Genomic DNA, 26,346 nt, shown 5'->3' on the forward strand with positions numbered 1-26,346 from the left:
TGCATGAGTTTACAAGTAGGTATCCATCTGAAGTAACAGATTCGGTTCACAAGATTCAGGAGCTTTTATCTCGTCCTTGGCTTGTTCACGTTGAATGGGTGTCCCGAGAAGCAAATAGAGCTGCGGATTGGATGGCTAAATATGGTGCCAAGAGTAACTCTAATAATATTATTTGGTTTGAGTCTGATGTTGATCTCCAACGAATTATTCGCTCAGATTTAGAATAGTTTTTGCTTTATTTCTTTCCTTGTTTAGTCACAAAAGAAAAAAAAAACTAGCCATGAACACCGCCCTCCCCCCGGGGGCCCACTTCCACCCATCTCGAGCTTGTTAAGATCTCCACTATTTTCCCACTTTAGTGTTCATATTCCACACTGGTAAAAATCACCGAAAAAAGAAGAACGTTTGCTGCTGAGTGTTGTGTTTTCCGTTGCAGTTTTCAGTATTCATAACTTTCCTTTTCAACTTGTGTTGTATTTCTCTTGATTTGTGTCACAAAAATTTGTCTTTCACTTTCTTTGTCTCGTTTACCTGTGAGTTTATTGTTTCTCAGTTGATAAAACCCACAAAAACCAAAAAAAGAAAAAAAATATTTGGTGCTGCGGATTGATTTCTCTCTTGTAATCTTGTTTTTACTGCCAGTTACTGTTTCGTCTGTTCTTCAGTTGATTTTGGAAGAAAAAAAAGAGAGTGCCTTTCTTTTATGCTCTTTCAACGTATTCTTGAGTTTATTGTAATTTTGTTTAGTCGTCTTTCACATCCCTTTGTTTTCCCTCCTGGTTACTGTTTCGTCTGTTCTTGTTCCAATTGATTTTGAAAGAAAAAGAAAAAAAAAAAGAAGAAACTTTGCTGCTGTGTGTGTTGTTTCTCCTCTCTATTTTCAGTATTCGTAAGTCATAACTTCTGTGTTGTGTGTTCCGCGATTGCTTCTTGTTTTTCAGTTCTTACTACCCAAAATCCCCCCTTAGAAAGTTAAAAAATAACAAATCTTAAGGTGGGTTTTCTTCTCTTGATTTGCGCTGTAAAATTTGTGTTCCACTTTCTGTGTCTTTTACCTGTGAGTATATCGCGTCTCAGTTCATAAAACCCTTAAAAAAAAAAAAGAAAAAACACAAAAAAGAAAACTTAAGTTTTGAATCTGGCAATCATATTGTTTTGGTATTGGTTCGGAGTTGTGATCAGTGAAAGTTGTTTGGCCTTTTGCTTTGAAGTCTTCATTACTGCTGCATTGCGTCGAATCATCTTGTTTCAGTTGCCTTTACATCCCCTTATTTTGTTTTCATTCCCAGTAAGTGATTCATTCGTTATTTTTTTTCTGTTTAGACTTCTTCAAGAAAAGAGATAAGTTATTGCATTTTTATTTGTCTTATGGTTTTGGTGTTTGGTGAAGGAACTAAAAGAAAGAATCCCTAAATCAAGTAATTGCTTCAGCCTTTGGATTCGGTCAACACCAAGTCATCAGAGATTCAGAGGTAACACATTTCTTTTTTTTTTTTTAAAATATAATTTTGGGTGGTGTTCTTTGAAGCTATTTGTGGTTGCCAAAGTTCTTAGTTTCTTGACAAGTTATTTCATTGAGTTCTTACGAACAGCTTCAATAATTACAAAGTGATTCCTATTTTTAAATTTTATATATAAATAATAAAGTTTTATATTCAAAGAAAATACTTAATCAAGTTATTATAACAGCTTATTTTTTCCTTCTCCTCTTCCTTTTTCGATTTTCATTTCTTTCTCCTCTTCCTTTTTCTTACTAATATATTAGTTGCTATTTTTGTTTTCTTTTGTTATCCTGGTCACCGTTACTATTACGACCTTCTTCTCTATTTCCTCTTTTTTTTATTTGATTTTTTGTTCATTGATTTTCCTCCTCCTTCTCCGTCATTATCAACATCGTTATTATTATATTGTCATCGATATTATCATCATTGTCATCTTCTATATTGTTATAGTTATTATTATTATCGTTATCATTAAATTTTTGTCATATTAATATTAATGACGTTGTCTGATCCAAAATTAATTTAAATGTATTTTTGTTCATGATTTAGTTTTGTTTGTTTTTGATTTTGTATTGAGTTTGTGTGTTGCAATTATTAACTAATTTCGGTATAAAAATCAAGGTTGCGAGAACCGGACCGGTCAATAAATCGGTAATGTCACTAGTTCAATAGTTCATTGGTTTGACCGGAGTTCAACTGAGGTTCAACTGGTTTAATTAAATATTAAATAAAATTATTAAAAAACTTAAAAATAATTTTAAATATATAAATTCAATAATTTCTAACTTACTAAAATTTAAAATTTCACATAATAAATTATCCATAATTTAATATTAGAGGTTCACACAAAATTTCAAACATCAAAGTTTATAACTAAAAAAAATGCACATAATGACAAACCCATAATGTTCTACAGACACAAAATAGTGACTCTTTCAAATAATGTACTTATTTGGCCATAGCACCTATCTCAACAAATAAAAATTCCCTGCCATGTTGTTAATATCCAGATTTGAGTATTATATGACTAAGTATTAACCTTATTAACAGCTCCAAAACCGCCTTTTCCTAATATGTTATTGGTCGAGAAGTTGTTGGTTGTAGAAATAAGTGTAGCCATATCAAAATATGGGTGATCTAGTTCTTCCTCCTGATGCTCTTCTGGGTTGCCTCTCATGTTCCCTGCAAAAGAAGCATTGTGCAAAGACCAAATGAGACAAAAATCACAAAATCTATAGGTTAATACAAGGTTTGAAGAGTTTAAGAGAGACCAAAATAAAGCAGGTTCAAAAAATGCATTCTATTTATTGAATCCGACTTAATCGATGAAAGACCAAACAACAGACACTTGAAATTCTAAAAGCTTTTACTCAATAGAAGAATCAAGAATATAAAGAAATGACTTACTATAGTTTTTCTGGTTTTTCTTTCTTCTATACAGGATCAAGGAAATGCAGAGGATCATCATCATTCCTATAAATAAGACTAAGCTGTAAACAATAATCTGCATCTTCGGGATATCAGATCTACCTTTTGACTTTCCATTTTCATCTAGGAAAAATACCATTAAACAGGAAATATACAATTTAGAAAATAATACATAAAGAAAAAATAGAAGGAAAGACCAGAAAATAACTTAAGAAAAATCATGAACAAATAAATAATTCAGCAACCAGAATCATGAAGCAGCAAACAAATTCATCATGAACAAATAACCTCAGAAAATCAAAAACCAGAATTATGAAGCAGCAAACAAAATAAAAAACCAGAATCATGAAGCAGCAAACAAATTTATCATGAACAAATAACCTCAGAAAATAAAAAGACAAAATCATGAATCCAGCAAACAAACAAATCATGAACAGATAACAAATAAATCAAAATTGCAAACAAATAAATCATAAAATCAAGCACAGAAAATCAGAAGGCAGCGAGGAGGAATAACCGAATAAGAACAGAGTATTACCGGCGGCGAGTAACGGCGATGAAAGAGGAGGCGAGCTCGGCGACGACGAAAGAGGAGGTGAGCTCTGCGTCGAAACAGGACGCGGTGGTCAACGCGGTCGCTGCTGTGGCTGCGGGATGTGGTGGCGATGGCGGTGGGCTGCGAGGAGGATGGTGGTGGCGATGCGACTGCGAAGAGGGGGGATTCCTCTACTGGCTTCTGGCTCTGGGTGATTTTTGATTAGTGATTAGGGCTTCGTTAGGCGTTTAGCCTTTCTTTTCTTTTTTCTTTTTTTTTAAGAGGCAAAACGACGTCGTTTAGCACTTTTATTTTCAAACCAAAAATCGCTAAAAAATCGGACGGTTCTTCTAGTTCATCAGTTAGTCACCAGTTCGACCGATTTTTTTACCGATTTTTTGCCAGGCGGTTTCTGACCTTACCCAGACTGGTTAGGTGATCGGTTCCCGATTATTTCGATTGAACTGGCTGGTCCGGTTCGGTTTTCAGAACCATGATAAAAACTAAAAAATTTATGTTTATTTGTTAAAAAATTTTGGCGTATTTTTATTCTGAAAAGTCTTGCATAAATCAAATCTCAGTACAACGATGAGGGGTCCTACCCTTCCTTTTTCAAGGTGAGGGAGAATATTATCTACAATCCGACTAAAAAGTACACAATTTATCCGATTATTCTTGCACATTAACTTGTTAATGAGATGTCGTAGTACTAAAGGGTTAAATCATTCCATAATTACTTTTGTTAGGCCATGATAAATTACTCTAGGTCTTGCAATTGTTTCTTCTTTTTTATCATCATTATCTTCTTTTTTTTCTTAAAAATTATTTTTTCTTTTTTATGTTACCTTCTCAAATTTTTTCTTATTTTACTCTTTTAACAAGAATAAAAACAATGAGCATTCATTCAATTAAAAGAAAAAATATAGCATTAAAGAAGACATCTTTATATTTTTGTAGTAAAATTTCGGTGTAAAAACTAAGAAATTTATGTGTATTAGTTAAAAAATTTTTGTATATTTTTATTCTAATAAGTTTTGCATAATTCAAAAATCTTTTTCTTTCTCCTTCTCATTTTATACTGCTACTACTTTTTTTTCTTCTAGCATCATCTTTTTTTTTTGTTTTACTCTTTTAATAAGAATAAAAACAAAAAAAATAAACAAAGAAAAAGAAGAAACACATAATGTTGCAAATTTACTAGGAAGATGATAAATCTACATTCATTCAACTAAAAGAGAGAAAGAAATAAAGGAAAAAAGAAGAAAAAAATACTACATTAAAGAAGATATTTTTGTGTTTTTGTAGCAAAATTTCGATATAAAAATTAAAAAATTTATGTGTATTGTTAATAAATTTTGGTGTATTTTTATTCTGATAAGTTTTGTATAATTCAAAATTTTTCATCCTCATTTTCTGCTACTTATTCTTCTTTTTCATCATCTTTTTTTTTCTTATTCAACTTTTACTTCTTGTTTTATCTTCTCAAGTTTTTTCTTGTTCTACTATTTTAACAAGAATAAAAAATATCAAACGAAAAAAAGAAACATAATACTGCAAAATTACTAAAAAGAGGATAAAATTATATTCATTCAACTAAAAAAGAGAAAGAAATAAGGAATAAACGAAAAAATACAGCATTATAGAAGATATTTTTGTGTTTTTATAGTAAAATTTCAGTGTAAAAACTAAGAAATTTATATATATTTATTAATACATTTCGGTGTATTTTTATTCTGATAAGTTTTACATAATTCAAAATTCTCTTTTCCTCCTCATCTTTTGCTTTTTCATTTTCTTCTTTTTATTATTTTTTTTATTCATCTTTTTCTTCTTGTTTTATATTTTCAAGTTTTTTCTTGTTTTATTCATAACAAGAATAAAAACAAAAAAAATTAAATAAAGATGAAGAAGAAACACATAATACTGCAAAATTACTAAAAAAATGATGAACTTACATTCATTCAACTAAAAGAAAAAAGAAATTAAAAAAAAGAAAAAAAATACAATATTAAATAAGACATTTTGGTACTTGTTAAGAAATTTATGTGTATTTGTTAAGAAATTTCGATGTATTTTTATTCTGATAAATTCTGCATATTTACACTCTTCCTCTTTTTCTTCCTCCTCTTTCATATTCTGCTGTTGCTTCTTCTTTTTCTTATTTTATTTTTTCATAATTTTTCTTGTTCCACTCTCTTAAGAGAAATAAAAAAAATTAATACTGCAAAATTATTAGGAAGAAAAAGGAGGAAAAGAAGAAGCGCAGCAACAACAGTAGCAATAAAAGAACAACGATGGAGAAAAAACACGCAAAGATGAAGAAGGAACGCGAAAACGAAGAAGGATATGTTTGTATTAGTGCGTATAACGAAAATGATTTTTGTTGGGTTTGGGCCAACTTGGTTGGATTTAGTTGCCAAAAAGACTTGGATATATAGTAGGAGTGATATTTTAATTCATTGGGAAAAAGACAAATAGGTCTCTGACTTTTTAAATTTTTGACAAATACATCCCTGATAAAATTTAAATACAAAAGAGTCCCTGACTTTAACAAACGAAGGACAATTTAGTCCTTCCGTCTATTTGCCTCTCATACACCAAACAGAACTGGCTGACGTGGCTGAAACGGTGTCCATGTGTCCGTTACGGTGCCATGCTGGAAGGGGAATAAAGTTCGAAGGACAAATAAATCCTTGACGTCATTTTGCAAATAAAATTCGAAGGACAAATATGTCCTTGAGAATTTAGTTCATTATACTTCTATTATGCTTCTATTATGAGAATTTAGTTTATAAAATTATGCTTGTATTTTGAAATCTAGTTAACTTGTTGTATTCTGCAATTTAAATTATTTGTATTAAAATTGTAGAAATTGGGCTTGTTCTATTTCTACTTTTTTTTTCTTAAATTGCATTAGTTCAGTTTTAGTGCATTTGTGTATTAAATTAGAATTGGTTAAATTGCATTAGTTCAGTTTTCATCATACCAGTGACATTAGTTAGCATGAGTTCATTTATGCATCAAGTTAGCATTAGTTTATTTGTGCATCATTCATGTATTAAGTTAGCATTAGTGCATTTGTGTATTATAAATTTATAATAAAACTAGTATTTTTATCCATAATAACATTACGAGAATAATTTTTTTTTTTAAATTATAGTTCACTTTGTTCTAACAGTATAAATTATGAATGACACAAAAGATTTATAAAATCAAACTACTTTTACAAAAAAATTGTAAGTTGACAAAAGTCTCTGGTTAAGAAGACCAAGATATTTGCAGATAAAAAATTAAATAATAAGATTTTTAGTTATTGTTTTTATATGAAAAAATCTAATTTTTTATTAATAATTAATTTTAACATTCGTTATCTAAAATTTAAAATAATTAAATGTGTATACTTTTACATTTAAAATATTTTAATTATAAAAAAATATTGGATGACATATTTTGATTTGTCAAATTATTAATATAAAATATAATTATATATAGAGTAAAAATAATAGAGAGAAATAGAAAAATGGAGAGAGATAGATGAGAGAATTTAAGAAAGGAGTTTATTAATTTTGAAAAAAAAATATTTTCTCTCAATTTTAATAAGAATGTCATGTGACACATTTGATTATTAAATTAGATAGTAATATATGATACCTAATATAGGTATATTTTAATTAAATAGTAATATATGATACATATAGAAGCATAATGAACTAAATTCTCAAGGACCTATTTGTCCTTCGAACTTTATTCTCCTTTCAACGTGGCACCATAACGGACACCTGGATACCGTTTCAGCCATGTCAGTCAGTTCCGTTTAGTGTATGAGAGGCAAATAGACGGAAGGACTAAATTGTTCTCCATTTGTTAAAGTTAGGGACTTTTTTGTATTTAAATTTTGTCAGAGATATATTTGTCAAAAATTTAAAAAGTCAGGACCTATCTATCTTTTTCTCTAATTCATTTGTTAACTTTAGAAGTAAATAAAAAATATTAAATAATCAATATTTTTTATTTAATTCAACATTAGTCAACTTTTAATTTTTTTCACTAAAAGAATTATTTCAAGTCTTTAACATTCCTTAAAAAAAATGATTTCTTGCTCTCTATATTTCTCTATATTAAAGAATATTAGAAAAGAAATAATGAAGTTCGTATTAATAATAATAATGTTGAGGAATGATGTTATTAATTTAGACTTCTAGCATTCGTCTTTGGCCATCGTTTTTTTTTATTTTTTTATTTAAATTATCAAGTCATAAAAAAATAAAGAACAATTCAAGAAAACGATAACAGGAAGATCAATAGTAACTATATAAATCAAAATACATAAAAGAAAAAACAAACTATTATGTGATAGAATTAATATGAGTATATTTTATCATTAAATAAATAAAGTTAATGCAAAACAAAATTACATGTAGAGAAAAAGAGTTAAAATATCCAAAGTAATAAAAAATTTATTTTTACAATTTTATTCTGTGATATATATAATGAACTTCTAACTAAATCAAATTGTATTTATTATTATTAGAAAGGGTAAGAGAGAGAGAGAGAGCAGTAGAGAAAAAGTTTGTGTCTATTCAACTTATGTAGAATGATACAAAAAAAAGGGGATTATAGGTGCTAACAAAATCAAAATAATAAAGACGTAATATTCCATAATAAATATTCAGATATGTTAAATAATGCTAATTGATATAATTGATTTTAATTATACTCTAGCATCTCTCCTCAAACTCAAGTGACAACTTGAAGTTTAAAATTTATTTGAAACAACTAAATAAAAAAAAAGCATAAACTGATAGAATGGATGCAGACAGAACTGCCTGAAAAAAGTGCAGACAGAACTGTCGGAAGGAAGCACAGACGGAACTGCCACAAGGAAGCGCAGAGGGAACTGCCAGAAGAAAACACAGACCGAATTGCCGGAAGGAAGTGCAGACGAAACTACCAGAAGAGAACACAGACAGAACTACCACAAGAGTGACCAAATGCCCAAAAACTGCTGAAAAGATGGCGAATTGCTGTAAAACTGTTGAAAAGTGATAAAGTGCGAATAGATGACAAACTATCGGAAGGTGACAAAAAACATATGGTTTCTTCATGGAATAAGTAAGTAGTGGATGAGCTAATCGGTGAGGTCTGAAAAGTATTGACAAAAGAGAAGAAAAAAAATGGCACGAAAAAAAAGATATGAAAAGTATGGTGATTTCACCAGAAGAAAATCAACTTATTCTCTTCAAGGAGGATACTATGACTCTGAAACCATATTAAAAAGGGGAGAGAGAGCAATAGGAAAAATGTTTGTGAGTATTCAAGTTGTGTAGAATGATACAATATAGAATGATATTTATAGGTAATAAGAGAATCAAAATAATAAAGATGTAACATCCTATAATAAATATTCAGATATGTTGAATAATATTAATTGAGTTAATTGATCCTAATTATACTCTAATAATTATATTCAATTAATTGATATATATATTAAATTGTGTGATACTTAAATATTTAATCAAATTAATTAGTTGATATAATTAAGCCATTGTAATAAATTATATTTAATGAGTTAAAAGAAATAAATTAAAAAATAAGTGATAACTCAAAAGTAAAAATAAAACTCAACATCAAATGCTATCTATGATCAAGAAGTAACTAAAGTAAGAAGTTTTTTCTTTTTTTTTTTTTAAAAAAAAGATAAAATGCATTGATAAAAGTGTGACTCTACCAACTTTATAGGTCAAAATTAATTACTCAATCTGTTGTAAAATAAATAAATAAATAAATAAGAGATAATATATATAAAATAAAAAAATATAATTATATAACAATATTTATCATAATTACTATCTCAATATAATAAAGATAATTAATATATTTACTAATATTATAAAGAGTGAGAGAGAAGAATATTCAAAATAGTTATAATATGAAGAAAGAAGGAGAATTGTTGTATTGCTTGTGTATAGTTCTTCAGATTACTTCATTATTTATAGGCGTGTGAAGTTTACAATTCCAATTTCATTAACTTATGTTTGTCATGAGGAGTTGAGCCATTCAGTATTGAAATCAACTGTCCATATTAATGATAGTCATCCATCTCATTTATTCTTATCACAACACTCCTCCTTGGATGACCATTTAGAATTATGCCTCATTAAAATCTTACTAAAGAAAAACCTAATGGGAAAAAAATTTTAGTGAAGAAAAAAGAGTACAAAATCTTTTGTGATGGGGACTATCTCATTAAAAACCTTGTCAAGAAAAACCCAATGGCAAAAAAACCTGACCAAGGAAAAAAGAGTACAATCTCCCCTTCTTGTTGACATCATTTAATGTCTCGAAATAGGCACATCCCAATCTAATGCACAAATTTTTCAAAGGAGGATTTTGGGAGTGACTTTGTAAATAAATATGCCAGATTATCATTTGAGCGGATTTGTTGGACATCAATTGTCCCTTGATTTTGAAGATCATGAGTGAAGAAGAATTTGGGAAAAATATGCTTTGTTATGTCACCTTTGATGTATCCACCCTTAAGTTGAGCAATGCATGCTGTATTATCTTCAAACAGGACAGTTGGAGCTATCTTATGGTCAATCAGTCCACATGATGACAGAATATATTGGATCAAACTACTGAGCTAAAAACACTCGCGACTAGCTTCATGTATCGCTAGTATTCAGCATGATTAGAGGAGGTTGCTGCTATCGTCTGTTTCGTGGATCTCCATGATATAGCTGTTCCACCATATGTGAACATGTATCCTGTTTGAGATCTCCTTTTGTGTGGATCAGACAAGTATCCAACATCAGCATAGCCAATTAATTGTGACTTGGATTCATATGGATAAAACAATCCCCATATCAACCGTTCTATGAAGATATCGAAAGATTTGCTTGATTTCATTTAAATGTCTTCTGGTTAGAGAGGAACTATATCTTGTTAGTAAATTCACAGCAAATGATATATCGGGTCTTGTATTATTAGCAAGATACATTAGCGCTCTAATAACACTAAGATATGATACTTCACGACCAAGGATATTTTCAGAATCTATACCGGGTCTTTGTGAAAAATTTTGTGCCACAAGTCAGGCTTTGTAGCGCACAAATTCATTTTTTCTCATTTCGTTTTCTCATAAATACCCACCTATATCCAACAAGTTTTACATCTTCTGGTGTACGGACTACAGGTCCAAAGGCTTCACGTTTTGCAAGGGAGTCTAACTCAGCCTTCATGGCTTCTTCCCATTTTGGCCAATCATTCATTTGTCGACATTCTTTGACTGTTCTTGGCTCAAGATCCTTACTTTTATACATGACATTTAGTGTCATATTATATGCAAATATTTCATTGATAATTGTCTTATTTCAATTCCATTTCTCTTTTGTAAAGACATAATTTATCGAGATCTCGTCATTTTCACAATTTTCAGGTACCTGAACATCTTCTGGCGTTATATCAGAATTTCAGACAACTGCAGGTGTCTTTACTATGTCTTTTTCAACAGAAATAGTATTTATCTATTTTCTTTTTCGAGGATTTTTGTGTTTGGAACCGACATGTCTGCCACGTTTCGGGAGTGAATTTGCTTCAGTGGCTATTTGTCCGACTGGAACATCAATTCGAATTGGGGCATTTTTCGCTGGTATATAAAATTTGATTATCCTCTTTGTATCGGAAAATGCATCAGGCAATTCATTTGCTATTCTTTGCAAATGTATAATCTTTTGAACTTGTAGTTCACATTGCTCTGATCGATGATCTAAATGTATCAAGGATGATGCATTCCAATTAAGTTCCTTTTCAGGAAGCTTATCCTCTCACCCTAATGTTGGAAATTTTGATTTATCAAAATGACAATCCGTAAACCAGGCTTTAAATACATCTCTAGTTTGTATCTCAAGATACCTCACTATAGAGGGAGAATCATATCAACATATATTCCCAATTTTCTTTGGGGTTCCATTTTGGTGCGAGAAGGTGGTACAATGGGAACATATATCGCACATTCAAATATTTTTAAATAGGAAATATTTGGCTGTTGGCCAAAAGCTAATTGCATAGGAGAGAACTGATGGTAACTCGTTGGCCTCAAACGAATAAGTGCTGCGGCATGTAAAATAGCATGTCCCAAGCCGAAGTTGGGAGATTTGTTCTCATAAGTAAGGGTCTAGCAATTAATTGGAGGTGTATAATAAATGATTCTGCTAACCCATTTTGTGTGTGAACATGAGCTACTGGATGTTCAATACTTATTCCATTAGCATACAATAAACATCAAAGGCTTGGGAAGTAAATTCACCAACATTATCAAGACGAATTGCTTTGATTAGATTTTCTGAAAATTGTGCTTTTAATCGAATAATTTGAGCAAGTAATATCGCAAACGCCAGGTTGCAAGAAGACAATAAGCACACATGTAACCATCTCGAAGATGCGTCCATTAGGACCATAAAATATCTAAAAGATCCACATGGTGGATGAATAGGTCCACATATATCGCCTTGAATCTTTTTTAGGAATTCAGGGACTCAAATTCAATCTTTACTGGTGATGGCCTTAAAATTAATTTCTAATGAGAACATACAACACAACAAAATTCACTAGATTTAAGAATCTTCTAGTTCTTTAGTGAATGTCTATGAGAGTTTTCAATAATTCTCCGCTTCATGGTTGTTCCCGGATGACCCAATCGATCATGCCAAGTTATGAATTCATTTGGGCTAGTAAACTTCTGGTTTACAATGGCATGTGATTCAATTGCACTAATTCTAGTATAATACAACTCAAATGAAAGTGAGGGTAATTTTTCTAATATCACCTTTTTATTTGAATCATGGGTTGTGATACATAAGATCTCATGATTTTCCTCATTCATTGTTTCAATATGATATCCAAATATCTTTAAAACTCAATAAGTTCCTTAGAGACTTAGTAGATAATAATGTATTATTTACTATGAATTTTGTTTCTCCAGAAAATAAAATTATAGCTCTTCCGGAGCCTTTAATCACATTGCCTGAGCCAATAATAGTATTAACATACTCTTCTTTTGGCACAAGATGGGTAAAATATATATCACTTTTGAGAATGGTGTGCGAACTTGCACTATTCGCAAGGCATACATCTTCACTATATGTCATTGTCATTCTTTTCAGAGACAAATAATAAAGTGAGTAGAAATACCTACGCAGTAAAATCGTTTCCTTGATTGAAAATATTTTTATAAGAAGTATAATATATACTAAAAATTTTATTATTATTATCTTGGCACATTCAGTAATTTTAAAATTCATAATTATTTTATCAAACATTATTTATATATATGACACTTGAAATTCAAATGCATAAAACTTAATAAGAAGTTCCTTACATTATTTATTTACATGAATACTTAACAAATACACACATTAAACTATTACATCATTGATCAAATGACCAATATTTTCTTCAGAATCCTCAAAGAAATCAGATACATCATAATGAGTGGTGGAATTTTCAACGTCATTTGAAACAAAATTTGTTTCCTTTTATTTGTCGTCTTTTTTCAAAGATGCTTGATAAAGATCAACTAGGTGCTTTGGGGTACGACAGGTACGTGACCAATGGCCATTTCCACCACAACGACAATATTTATCCTCAATTGATTTATTTTGCCCATTGTTTCTTTCTTTATCCTACTTCTGGTGAGATCCTTTTTTGCGAACATAATTCATTTTCCTTCCATAATTTTTTTTGTTACTAAAACCTTGCAAATTATCTCTTCTGGGGTAATGATTTGCTGCATTTACTTCAGGAAATGGGGCAGCGCCAGCTGGGCGCGCTTCATGATTTTTTAAGAGTAATTCATTATTGCGCTCAGCAACAAGAAGATAAGAAATTAGCTCCGAATATTTTTTAAATTGTTTTTCTCGATACTGTTACTGCAGGAGTACATTCGAGGCATGGAAGGTCGAGAAAGTTTTTTCTAACATATCATTATCAGATATATTTTCCCTACATAATTTCATTCGTGAGGTGATTCGAAACATTGCTGAATTATATTCATTTATGGATTTAAAATCCTGTAGACGCAAGTGCGTCCATTCATACCGGGTTTGAGCAAGTATCACTGTCTTTTGATGATTGTACCTTTCTTCAAGGTCTTTCCGCAGATCTGTAGGATCTTTTAATGTGAGATATTCATTTTTCAATCCTTCGTCAAGATGACTATTGTTTTGTCGATTTTTAGCAAATCGATGGTGGTTCGATTCCAATGGTTTGGAAGTGAAACCTACTCCTCTTTTGCAGGTACCAATTCTATAAGTGCATCAAAGGTTCTCGAATTAGACGAGTATTTAAACAGGAAATAAGTTTCAAAAAATGCCAAAAAGATAAAAGAAGTGTAAAAAAAAGATTCGAAAAGTAAATTGACTGAAATCGAAATGTTTTGCATTAAATTTAAACAAAGCAATAAAATGCATTTGATTGAATCAAAGGACTTTTGACATAGAAATTAAAGGTGATGAATTGTAAATTGAGCAAAGAAATTAAACATTGCTTGAAAGGTAAATTGGACAGGAGAAGTAAATTTTTGCAGAAAGTGTAAATAGAAAACTAAAGACAGTGGAAGGAACCCTACATAAATTAAACTCGAATGCAGACACAGGAATTTGCTGGGGATGTGAGAGTACTTGAGTATATTTCTAAAGAAATGTTCCAACCTTTATTTCCTAAAACTTGCTAATATTTATAATATACTTTTATAACCGAGTATTAATTACATGGTACTGCCTTCCATGCGCATTCCCAGAAAACTGTTCCCGCTCTCTTGCTGATAGACGTTACCCATAAATTCCTCACTTGGAAACAGCCTTCAACTTCTCTACTTAGTGTAACCGTTCAATTCTTTATTCGAATACCTGTTCGATTATTCAATCGAATACTTGTTCGATTTCCCAAGATGTATAGATCAAGTCTGTGTAAAATAACTTCTAATAAATACCTGCACGTGCGTCATTTCGACCTTTGCTCCCATCCTAACATCTCTTCAATATTTCGAATTAGCTTATCCTAGTCGAAAATATTTTTTTACTAACAAATTGTCCCTAAGATTGATGTGTTTGTCTTCGAAATCGTTTCTTGAAAGATGAAATACTTAATCCTAATTCAAACATCAATCTCTTGAATCAATAATAATTACCATTTAACTTCTCCATTAATACTGACCCGTTTGACACGTCTCCCACGATTCACACTTTCTCTCTCCACCACTTTGCCTTCTTCGCGAAGTTACCTCTTTCCTCTTTGAATTCCTTCTGTAATAACGGCTACAGTGAAACACCCTTTAAATTCGATACTTGTATCGCTGTTTAATCTTTCTCGAACTCTTATCTCCTCAATTTCTCTTGCATTCTGTCTTTCTTCTACTACTTTTACTCTTCGATCTTCACTTTTCTTTGCCCCTTAATGGCTGCTTCCTCATCTCATGCTGCTACACAAGACAAAGGCAAAGGCCCATGGTACAACCACCGACTCTTCCAGCTCTTCACATTTTGAATCAAGTCAATGATGAAGTTATCGATGACCCCCAACTCTAAATCAACGACTCTAGAATCCTTATTCCCTTCACTGTAGGTGGAGACATCCATTGTTTCATTGGTCCCATCGAGAATTTGAAAAGGGGAAACAAAAAACGCCCTTTCTTCCCTAGTGCTCAAGGGGAAGATTTGTTGATCAATCAAAACCTTAATATCTCTTTCTTCACCAACCAGAAACCCTTTCGGAATAACCCCAAGATCACTCCTCGAGGAACCGACTTCACAGCCTGGTATGAACGTCTTGCCCCATCGAAGAGCGCTGTTTGGGGGCTCTTGGAATCCATGAACTTTGGAGACTTTCCCACTTTTCTCCTTCGACGCTCCCTTGGATGATCGGAGCCGTGACCTTTTTTTGGAACAAGACTACCAATAATTTCCACCTTCCCTGTGGAATGATCAGTATGTCATTGCTAGATGTGGCTACTATTACAGGACTCCCAATTAGTCCTCCAGATTTCACCTCTGACATGCAGCCTCGGCAACAATACAACATTGCCCCCACAACTTCTTACAGTGACTTCATTGCTCATCACATGGGCACAGAGGGCACTGTCATTACAGATGATGAACATGTAGCCTTTCTGTTCTACTGGCTAAATGCCATTGTCTTTTTCTCTCGAAGTGTCCAAATGTCAAATCTCTTTCTTTCTCTGGCTGCTCTGCTTCATGAAGGAAACAACTTAAACTTGGCCAAGCTTCTTTTAGGACACATTTTCGAAGAACTTGGCCAATTTGTTAATTGTCTTCGAAACAACTATCTGATTAGTACAGGTGGCCCTCTCTGGCTTCTGCAACTATGGCTTAATGTCATTTTTGAAAAGTATATGACAACGCCTAGCGGTGGTGCAACAGACAAACAGCACATTGAAGGCTTCTGATTGGCTACTTTCAAGCCAAATTTCCCAGAAGCACAATCGAATGAAGACTGATTTTGGGCTGTCTTTTCTCTTTTTCATTCTGCAAAGACTTCCACAACGAAAACCTCAATTTCACTCTTTTTTTGCATCAAAATTGTGGTCTTGCTTGGCTCGAACGCCTCCTCTTCCCCAATGATACTGAAGAAAATGAGCTTGCAAATAGGAGTTGGACAAATTTACTGGCTGTACAGGTAATTCCTACAGGGCTACCTCAACATAAAAAAAGGTTTCAATGTAACTCTATATGCCCCACATTACATAGCCAGGCAGCTTGGCTTCTCACAAGCCATCCCGACTCCTCTCACCAGCAATAGCAGGCCATTTTGCCATATTACTTTAACTTCACAAAAAGAAATCGATCTTTGCCTTTTGAAAAATCAACAACAAAAAGAAGGCTATCATCACCTCATCTATGATCGAAGCTCATACATCACCAAATCTTGCTTTGATTGGTGGACTGCTTACTATTCTAGGTACAGTCGTACCTTTGAAGAGATCAAACGCTCTGTTGTCCAAGCGGTTCCTGCTGCTGAGGGTTCTCCTAAAAGACCCCAAAAAAGAAAGGCCGAAACTACAACCTCCTCACGACAACCGCTAAGGAAGAGTCGGAGGACTCCTACAAGAACTTCTAGAAGGGTAACTACTCTCTACCTATACATATGTACTTAAACTGAAACTTTTTGAAAATCACATTTACTTAAAAATTTTTGACTTCAATCCTTCATCAGTTACAGTTGCAATCAACGAGTGAAAGCTCCTCTGAGGATAGTGAACCATCTATTCGGAATATCCTTGCTGCATTCTCACCATCGGTGGATACAATTGATTCAGATTCAGGTTCTCAGTTAGTTCGAAGAACAAGACCCATTCCGGTAACATTATATCATTTTCACGTATATCTCGATTTAATCAAAATAAATCTCGACTTATTGTACCTTGTATTTCAGCCCGTGACTGCTGCACAATCAATCACCTTATCTTTGGCACCAGATCAGCCACAACAACAACAACAAGACCTAGGACAAACCACATCTCATTCATCAATCCAAGCCACAAAATTTGTTCAGCCTCTCCAAGTCGCTTTTCCAATTCCGATTGGGACATAGGTAGTCGACTTAACAAAGGAGCACACTCATCACTCTCCAACACAAACTCTGATCCTTGGACATGTTTCTTCAACCAATTAGGTTGCACTTTCTGCTGAATATCAGGTGGCCCCTGATTTTGACTCCCCCTCTCGAGTTGTTGAGACTACTGCTTCAGATTCTCCGTGTAGAGTTCTGGAAACCTTTCCTTCTCCTCAAAGAACCTCCAGTCCTCCCGAACAAGCTGAACTTCAAACTCCCCTTGGTCAAGGATCTGGAAATTTGGGTGTTTCCACGGGGTCTGCAAATACCACTCTGGCTAACCTAGTCACTATCCTAAACCAAGCTATTCAGGAGGACGAAGTGCCTATTTCTACCCCAGTACTCCTTGGTCCTTCTACATCTGGTCCTTCATCCGAGCTGAATGTTAATGCTCGAAAACAACTTCTATCACTTCTCAAACTCCTGGACCATCCACCCATCGAATGGACCAATGATGCAGCCTTAAACAAGCTTTTGTCCGATCTTTTGAGTTCACTTTTTGAACTTCAAGCTCCATCCCCACACTCCGCCATAATCCATCAATTCAAACAAATTGCCAACAAAAGCGTAGTTACCCAGGAAAAACTTCAAGAAATTGAAAATGAAGAAGCTAAAATCAGAACTGAGGCAAAAAGCTATACTGCAGCCCTTCAAACAATCAAAGCTTCCCATGAAGATGACTATTGTTTTGTCGATTTTTAGCAAATCGATGGTGGTTCAATTCTAATGGTCTGGGAGCGAAACCTACTCCTCTTTTGCAGGTACCAGTTCTATAAGTGCATCAAAGGTTCTCGAATTAGACGAGTATTTAAACAGGAAATAAGATTCAAAAATGCAAGTAAATTGACTGAAATCGAAATGTTTTGCATTAAATTTAAACAAAGCAGTAAAATGCCTTTGATTGAATCAAAGGACTTTTGACATAGAAATTAAAGGTGCTGAAATGTAAATTGAGCAAATAAATTAAACATTGCTTGAAAGGTAATTTGGACAGGAAAAGTAAAGTTTTACAGAAAGTGTAAATGAAAAACTAAAGACAGTGGAAGGAACCCTACAAAAATTAAATTCGAATGCAGACTCAGAAATTCGTTGGGGATGTGAGTGTGCTTGAGTATATTTCTGAAGAAAAGTTCCAACCTTTATTTCCTAAAACTTACTAATATTTATAATCTACTTTTATAATCGACCATTAATTACATGGTACTGCCTTCCATGTGCATTCCCGGATAACCGTTTCCGCTCTCTTGCTGATAAACGTTACCCATAAATTCTCACTTGGAAACCGCCTTCAACTTCTCTACTTAGTGTAACCGTCCGTTTCTTTATTCGAACACCCGTTCGATTCTTCAATCGAATACTTGTTCGATTTCCCAAGATGTATAGATCGAGTCCATGTAAAATAACTTCTAATAAATACCTGCACGTGCGTCATTTCGACCTTTTCTCCCATCCTAACATCTCTTCAATATTTCGAATTAGCTTATCCTAGTCGAAAAATATTTTCGACTAACAACGACGAAGGAAAATCATGGCTTTGGCTTTATCCTTCTGGAATACATTATTTTTGGCCTTAATGGTATTTCCAAGATCCATTGAATCAAAATGGATTTTAGTATCTAGTATCCATGATAAATAGTTGTTTCTAGATATATGAAGAGTATTAAATTCAAGATGAGAGAGTTTCGACATAATGAAAATTTGTTACCTGGAGTCTTCCTAAAATTTGATAAGAGTCTCGTGCTGATAACGTGTTGTAAAATAAATAAATAAATAAAGAAGAGATAATATATATAAAATAAAGAAGTATAATTATATAGCAATATTCACCACAATTACTATCTCAATATAATAGAGATGATTAATATATTTACTAATATTATAAAGAGTGAGAGAGAGAAATATTCAGAATAGTTGTAATATGACAAAAGAAGAAGAATTGTTTTATTGCTTGTGTATAGTTCTTCAGATTACTTCACTATTTATAGGCGTGTGAAGTTTACAATTCCAATTTCATTAACTTATGTTTGCCATGAGGAGTTGAGCCGTTCAGTATTGATATCAACCGCCCATATTAATGATGGTCATCCACCTCATTTGATTTTATCACAACAAAATCTACTTTATTTAGCCATTTTTAATTTTCTTTCAAGAATCAGCAGTATGGCTGGTTTTGCTTACTTACTACTCGTAAACTATGTCTGTCTCCTTAAATTGCTTAAGTTTTGTGGGTGCAACCGTTACCATTTTGTCTCCAATTTAAAACGAGTAATAAGCATTTAACATTTATGTAACAGGAAAAAGGTGTGTCTTGAAGTATTTGATCTTTCAAGCATATCGATTACTCTTTTTATTCGCCCAATTTAACTCCAAAGGAAAAGGTATCTAACATTTAACGTTTGTGTATGTTTTTCTTTTTACAATGTTTCCCATGAACTCTTTTCCTCATTTAAAATTTTCCTACTTTTGCTTGTAGTTTGAACTGAATCAAAAGGATCAATGGATATTCTCATTTCAGTTGCTGCAAAAATAGCTGAGTACACTGTAGCACCTATTGGAAGGCAAGTTGGTTATCTAATTTTCTACAAAGCCAAATTTAAAGAGCTAAGGGACTGTGTCAGTGATCTTGAGTACAAAAGAGACGAAATCAAGCAACGTGTGGAAAAAGAAAGAAGGAATGGGAAAACAACTTCTGATGTTGTGCAGAATTGGTTGAAGAATGTGGATGAAGCCATTGGAGACGTAACTCAACTTCAAAATGATCCTCGTCATGAAAAGGCTGGATGTTCTAGATGGTCATTTCCTAATGTGGTGACACGCCATCAACTCAGTAGAAAAGCTACAAAAGTTGCCAAAAAAGTTGTTGAAGTACGGGGAGGAGGGGACTTTTTCCAGGTAGCTTACCGTCCTAAACTTGATGCAGTGTCAGCATTTACTATAAGGAGTAGTCAAAACTTGGAGTCAAGGAAACCAATTATAGAGAATATCATGCATGCTCTAAGAGACGCCAAAGTAAGCATGGTTGGAATCTACGGGCTTGGTGGTGTTGGTAAGACCACTCTCGTTGAAGAAGTTTATCAAATAGCTAAGGAAAACCAGTTGTTTGATGAGGTGGTTATGGCCACCATATCCAAAACACCAGACATCAAAACCGTTCAAGAGGAGATTGCTGATCAGTTGGGTCTTCGTTTTGAAGAGGTAACTGTTGCTGGTAGAGCACCTCGCCTATACGAGAGAATCAAAATGGAGAAAACCATCCTTCTCATACTGGATGATATTTGGGAAGCCCTTGACTTGAAGAAAGTAGGCATTCCCTCTGATGGTGAACATAATGGCTGCAAATTATTGATGACTTCTAGAACCTTAGATTTGCTACGACAGATGGGAGTCAAAGAACATTTTAGACTAGAAATTTTAAATGAAGAAGAATCGTGGAGCTTGTTCCAATCTAAGGCTAATAATTTAGACAAAGAACCCGACAAGCATCAAATTGCATTCCAGTTGGCAAAAAAGTGTGCAGGATTGCCTATTCTCATAGTTACTATGGCGCGCTCATTGATAGATCAAAACATTCATGCGTGGAAAGATGCTTTGAGCCAATTAGAAAAGGTTGACAATGAAGAGTTGCAGGAGATAACTTATTCAGCTTTGGAGTTAAGTTACAAAAGGCTGAAAGGCAATGAAATGAAAGCTTTTTTCTTACTCTGTGCGACAAATGGTAAAAATCTTTCTGTCAATGACCTATTCAAATATGGAATGGGTCTAGGTATATTCAACAGCACAAATACAATGGAAGGTGCCAGAAATAGACTTCACAACATGATAAGTGCATTAAAGGCATCTTGTTTGTTGTTAGAAGATAACACAAGCACAAGGGTCAAAATGCATGACGTTGTTCGTGAAGTAGCTATCTCCATAGCTTATAGGGATTATCACATATTAGTCAAGTACGGAGATAAGTTGAGGGAATTTCCCAAAATGGATATTCTTAGCAACTGCTCCCAGATCATTCTGCTCAATGGTGCTTTTCGCCAGCTTCCTGAAAAGTTAGATGGTCATAATCTAAAATTTTTCCACTTGAGTAATTTTGATCTATCTCTGGAAATCCCTAATTTCTTTTTTGCGGAAACAAAATTCCTTCAAGTTTTAGATTTAACAGGCTTGAACTTGACTTCACTGCCCACTTCTTTTCTTTCCCTAACTAATCTTAAAACTTTGTGTTTGGATCTCTGTGTTCTGGAAAATATTGATGCAGTAGGAGCTTTAAAAAATTTAGAAATACTGAGTCTCTTAAAGTCATCGATGATAAAACTTTCAAGCGAAATAGGGAAATTGAGTCATTTAAGAATGCTCGATTTGAGTGATTCTGGGATTGAAATCATCCCAGCAGGCGTCATATCAAGCTTGATCAAATTGGAGGAGTTATACATGGGCAATACCTCCATTAAGTGGAAGATTGAGAATTCAGACATTCAAGATGAAAATGCCAGCCTTGATGAACTTCGTCAGTTGTCAAACCTAACAACTCTAGAGCTACAGATACAAGAGGCATGGATGTTGCCAAGAGACTTGATGTTTCATAAATTAGAAAGGTTCAAAATTGTTATTGGAGACGTCTGGGAATGGGATGATATTGCTGACGTCACATTGAAAACATTGAAGCTCAAGCTTGGCACCAATATTCACTTGGAGCATGGGATCAAAAGCTTGATCAGAAGTGCAGAGAATTTGTATTTGGATGAAGTTGAAGGCATTTCGAATGTACTCTACCAATTGAATGGGGATGGATTTCCTCAACTGAAGCACCTCCACATCCAAAATAATGCCTTAATTCAGCACATCATTGATTTTACAGAGAGGTCTCATATTCCAACCCCATTTCCAAACCTGGAAAAACTGGTGATTCAGAATCTCGGTAAGATGGAAAAAATTTGTCATGGGCCACTTGCAGTTGGTTTCTTCGCCAAGCTCCGAGCCATCAAAGTTGAAAAATGTAATAAAGTAAAATATTTTCTCTCTGTATCCATGGTTAAAGGGATGCCTCAGCTTTCAGAGTTGGAAATTTCTGAATGCAATCTTATGGAAAAGGTAGTGTTTGAAGATGATGATGCAAGTGCAATGAATGACGAAACTGGCGAAACCATTCAGTTCCCATTGCTCCATTCTCTGACTCTACAACATTTGGATGCGCTTGAATCCTTATATTCTCATCAGCCAACATCTTCTCCAATATCCCTTTTCAATAATCAAGTAAGTGTTTTAGCTTCTATACTTGTTTTGATGCATATAAGTGGGTTCTTTAGTTTATTTATTTATTTCATTTTATGGAGTATCGGTGGATCTGAATAATTCTGACTCAACATAAAAAAGTAGTAAAATTAGTATCGGTAGTTGCTATATTTTATAAACTAATAAATGTTAAATATATAAAAACTAATAAATATACTTATATTAACTTTGTTAACATACTGAATTAGTAAATTATTTTGTTAATATTTTTTAATTACATTTCTATATAGTATATTAAGTTAATATAAATCTCAAGAAATATCTCATCATGAACCAATTTATAATACCAAATTGAAAATGCATTTCACTTAGTGTGCATGAGAGAGATCGAGAATACCTAAAAACATTTTTTTATAAAAATTATAGAAACTAATTATTGATCGTCATGGATACTACTAAGTATTTTATTTAGAATTAATGATCGATAATAATACTGTACTAAAATAACATTTAAATGATCATAGAAACTTCTCATATTTCTTGTACCGTAAGTATTAGAAATTTATCTATTATCACATTTCATTTAGTTGTTTTACCTGTTTACTTCCTAGCTAATTTTATTACTTTTATTTTATTAGATTTCCTTTCAATTGTTAGTTTATTACATAATTAGTACAAAGGATGTGATGATTTTTAGTGACTAAGAGAAGGAGGGTTAAATCTTAACCCATTTTTGTTTAATAATACTTGCTGGCTTTTTAGAACATTTCTGGAGACTTTTTGCTTTTTGTCTCGTACTTAGTCACGAGACTTTTTCTTTTTATCTCGTAACTAGGCAAGAGATATTTTTCAGCTTTATCTCCTATGCAACAGAAACAGAAATGGAGTAGAAGAAAGAGAAAAAAATTACACCACAAAGTATCCTAGTTCAGCTGCCAAGTGCAATGCAGCTTACATCTAGTCTACATCACAGCAGTGATGGAATTTCACTATAATCTTCATGATTACATACACCAATTCTCCCTATGAACTACCCTTCCTATCCGGGACAAGTCCAGAATCTAAACCCCAATCCTGAACCTAACTTGGTCACTGCCAAGCTTTCAACTGCTAAGTGCTAACCCAACTTGCAAGGGGATTCCCACAGAATCATGAAACACAACACAGATGTACAAAGAATCTCTAGGACATCTATGACTTTTTCTTTTAATTTTGTATACTCTGCCTTTTTTCGCTCTATGGCTTTTTCTTACAAACCTCATTGTTTGCCTTTTTTCCATGAGACTCAAGACAGACAAAATTAATCAGAAAAATACAAAATGAAGAACATTGAAGGAGAAGAACTTCTGTTAGCTTAGGTAGCTATGAGAACTCTGTGCCTTGCATTCTCACTCCTTGCTTCAAGCCCTGGCTGTTCACCCTTATTTATAGAAAGGGAAGCTTCCACGGTTGAAACTGTTGAACCAAGCTAAACTTCTTCTTCTTCAAACCAAAACCGGTTCGACCAGAGAGAGAGGAGAGAAAATTGAATGTAAATCCCAACATGCAATTACCTCTGTGTCTTCCCTTCGCACCAAGCTTCATCAATCTGGGCCTTCCATCTTGACTTGCACTCCAAGAAGGATTCCTAGCCCTTGATGAGTTCTTGATGATGACAGCTTCTTCTGCTCTAACTTCTGCCTCTTCCCCCACTAGCTACAGTAGCTATCTTCTGTAGTGGTTGAGCAAAATTAGAGACAAGTCATCCCTCCAAGGATATTATTCAAGGATCTTCTTCCTCTGACCGAAGTGGATCTTCACCATTTTTGGTATGGAGAGCTTGAGAACACTTCACCATATCTACCCATTTTGGCAAAGATCTCAGCCACTCCATACTTCAGATTTTCTTTTTCTTGATGCCATCATCACAATGGCTTCTAGCTTGCTTCTAGCTTCATCTTCTTCACTCTAATATCTTGCAAAAGTTTCCATATTTCCTGTGAAGTGACCGAAAGTGAGGAGAGAGTAGAGAGAGAGAGTAATTGAAAGACTTTGAACTTAAGAAAGAGAATGAAATTAATTGAGTTTGTTTATTCCCTTTGCTAAGTAGCGTGTATCATTAATGATAGCAATCAAATCAATTGCTATTTCTCTCTCATGATTCCAATGCAATTAAAGTGAGTTGAATTAAATTTGAAATCCATCTTATGATGAGAGAAAGTAAGTGACCGAACTAAGCATGCAAAGCTTTCTTCCATCTCTTTCTTTCGTTTCGGACCAAGTTAGTTAGTTTCAAACCAAAATTGTTTTGGGCTAAAGATAATAATAAAAAATTTGGCCCATCATAGCAATAATTTCAGCCACTTATCATATATATAAATGTCATCAAGGCTGATTATTATCACATTGGCCTTATATAAAAAATACTGGCCCAATCAACACAACAATACTTCAGCCACTTAATATAACAATTTACTCAAGGCTGATTGCATTTTATTAGCACACTTAGGCTTTGTTTTTGCTTTTATGCCCAATGTACATAACTTGCAAAATAACAAAATTATTAATCAGCAAATATAACTTTGAAGATTAAATTAACAATTTTGTAATTAATTGTTTTAATAATGTTTGATCATCATCAAATTAATTTAGAGTTTTCCAAAATCATCAATCTCCCCCTTGATGACAAACACTATTAAAAATTAAAATGGAAAGAAATCAAAGATTAGAGTACTCCCTTTGAATATTAGGATTCCTTCACCTTTCCAATTGTTACATGACTCCCCCTTAATATATGCCATTTTACCAAGGGAAGATTTTCTTGTAACTTTTGAAATCAAGCTTAAGGCAATTATGTTATTCAACATATGGAATTTGAGATGTTGAATTGCTTGATTTATGAGCAGAAATAACATGATAAACACAACTTGACTTGTTATCATATAAATGATTTTCTACTCAATATCAATCAAAAATGCTTTGAATACAGAGTACATGAGAAACAGTTGATAATTTTCAAATAATTTGATTAAATGAACAACATTTTCCAGCCATCATATCAGAGCAACAAAATTATCAGTTTATAGTAAGGAAAACATTTTCAATTAAACAGAATCATATCAGAGCATAAGGAAATTATCAACCTATCTAAGCATAAAGGGATTATCAAATCACAACTAAGTTCCAATTGCAACAAATATTTCAACAAACATTTCAACAAACATCAACACAACAGAACATAAGGCATATGTACAGGAGTGATCATAAATCACAAAAGATTTCAGCCCCTGTTTCTTTCAACTTTTTCAATTTTTTCAGCTTTCCTCCCCCTTTTGTCATCAAAAGGGAACCTGTAAAAAGTGACAATGAAACATACAAATATAACCAAAATCAAAATATTCAAGAGTTTAACAAAATAGTAATGGTCTAGAGTATCCAAACAGCCTACAAAGTACCATAATAAGCCAAACAGAACCAGAATTCAACAAGAAATAATTAAGTCAATCATCAGAAGGATTGTACTCAGATTCATCATCCTTATCGGCAGCCTCCATCTCTTTTTCGAAATTCTGAAGCATCAGACCAACTCTTTCTTGACACTTTGTCCAAACTTTTTCATTTTCGTATGCTTACTTTCGAGCGGCCTTGTAAGATTCCACCATCAGTTTGGACACGTTAGAAAACTCAGTGAGGACCTCCTTGATTGATTCTGTCACCTTGGACGGCTCGGCTGGGCAGCTCTCAAGATCACTGTCAGAGGGCATTGACCGTTTTCCTTTGGTGCCTTTCATAGTACCTGAAACTCCTCCTCCCTTAATTGATGAAACTTTATTCTCTTCATCTTCATTAATTAGATCAACATTGAAGTATTCAAATATGCAGGGAAGAAATATGCCATAAGGAAGGTTAGCCTTTTTGGTGCTTCTAACACATTCCCACATATGCCTTACCATGAGATATGCAAAGGAAATAGGAGATGAAGTAATAATGGCAAAAAGCATAAAGGAATCAGAAATGGTTACTCTATTGTGTGAGCCACTCTTTGGA

The 26,346-nt window shown here is 33.3% G+C and overlaps 1 protein-coding gene across 5 annotated transcripts in view; it reads left to right on the forward strand.

The window, feature by feature from the left end:
• The first annotated feature begins 383 nt into the window (after positions 1–383).
• The window catches only part of LOC107605903 (uncharacterized), a 54,502-nt gene continuing 28,539 nt past the window's right edge, over positions 384–26,346 (forward strand). For 3 of the 5 annotated variants that reach the window (XM_088493858.1, XM_088493861.1, XM_088493862.1), the window contains exons 1-4: positions 384–1,288; positions 1,391–1,472; positions 19,389–19,472; positions 19,568–22,341. In XM_088493858.1, coding sequence (XP_088349984.1) covers positions 19,591–22,341 — 2,751 coding nt within the window. In that variant the 5' untranslated portion in view covers positions 384–1,288; positions 1,391–1,472; positions 19,389–19,472; positions 19,568–19,590. Of the gene's footprint in view, positions 1,289–1,390; positions 1,473–10,903; positions 10,952–19,388; positions 19,473–19,567; positions 22,342–26,346 lie in introns of all 5 variants that reach the window. The other 2 variants (XM_088493859.1, XM_088493860.1) reach the window with 2 other exon arrangements.

This window comes from Arachis ipaensis, chromosome B7, assembly GCF_059453495.1.
Source record: "Arachis ipaensis isolate K30076 ecotype BB chromosome B7, ASM5945349v1, whole genome shotgun sequence".
Taxonomy (NCBI): domain Eukaryota; kingdom Viridiplantae; phylum Streptophyta; class Magnoliopsida; order Fabales; family Fabaceae; genus Arachis; species Arachis ipaensis.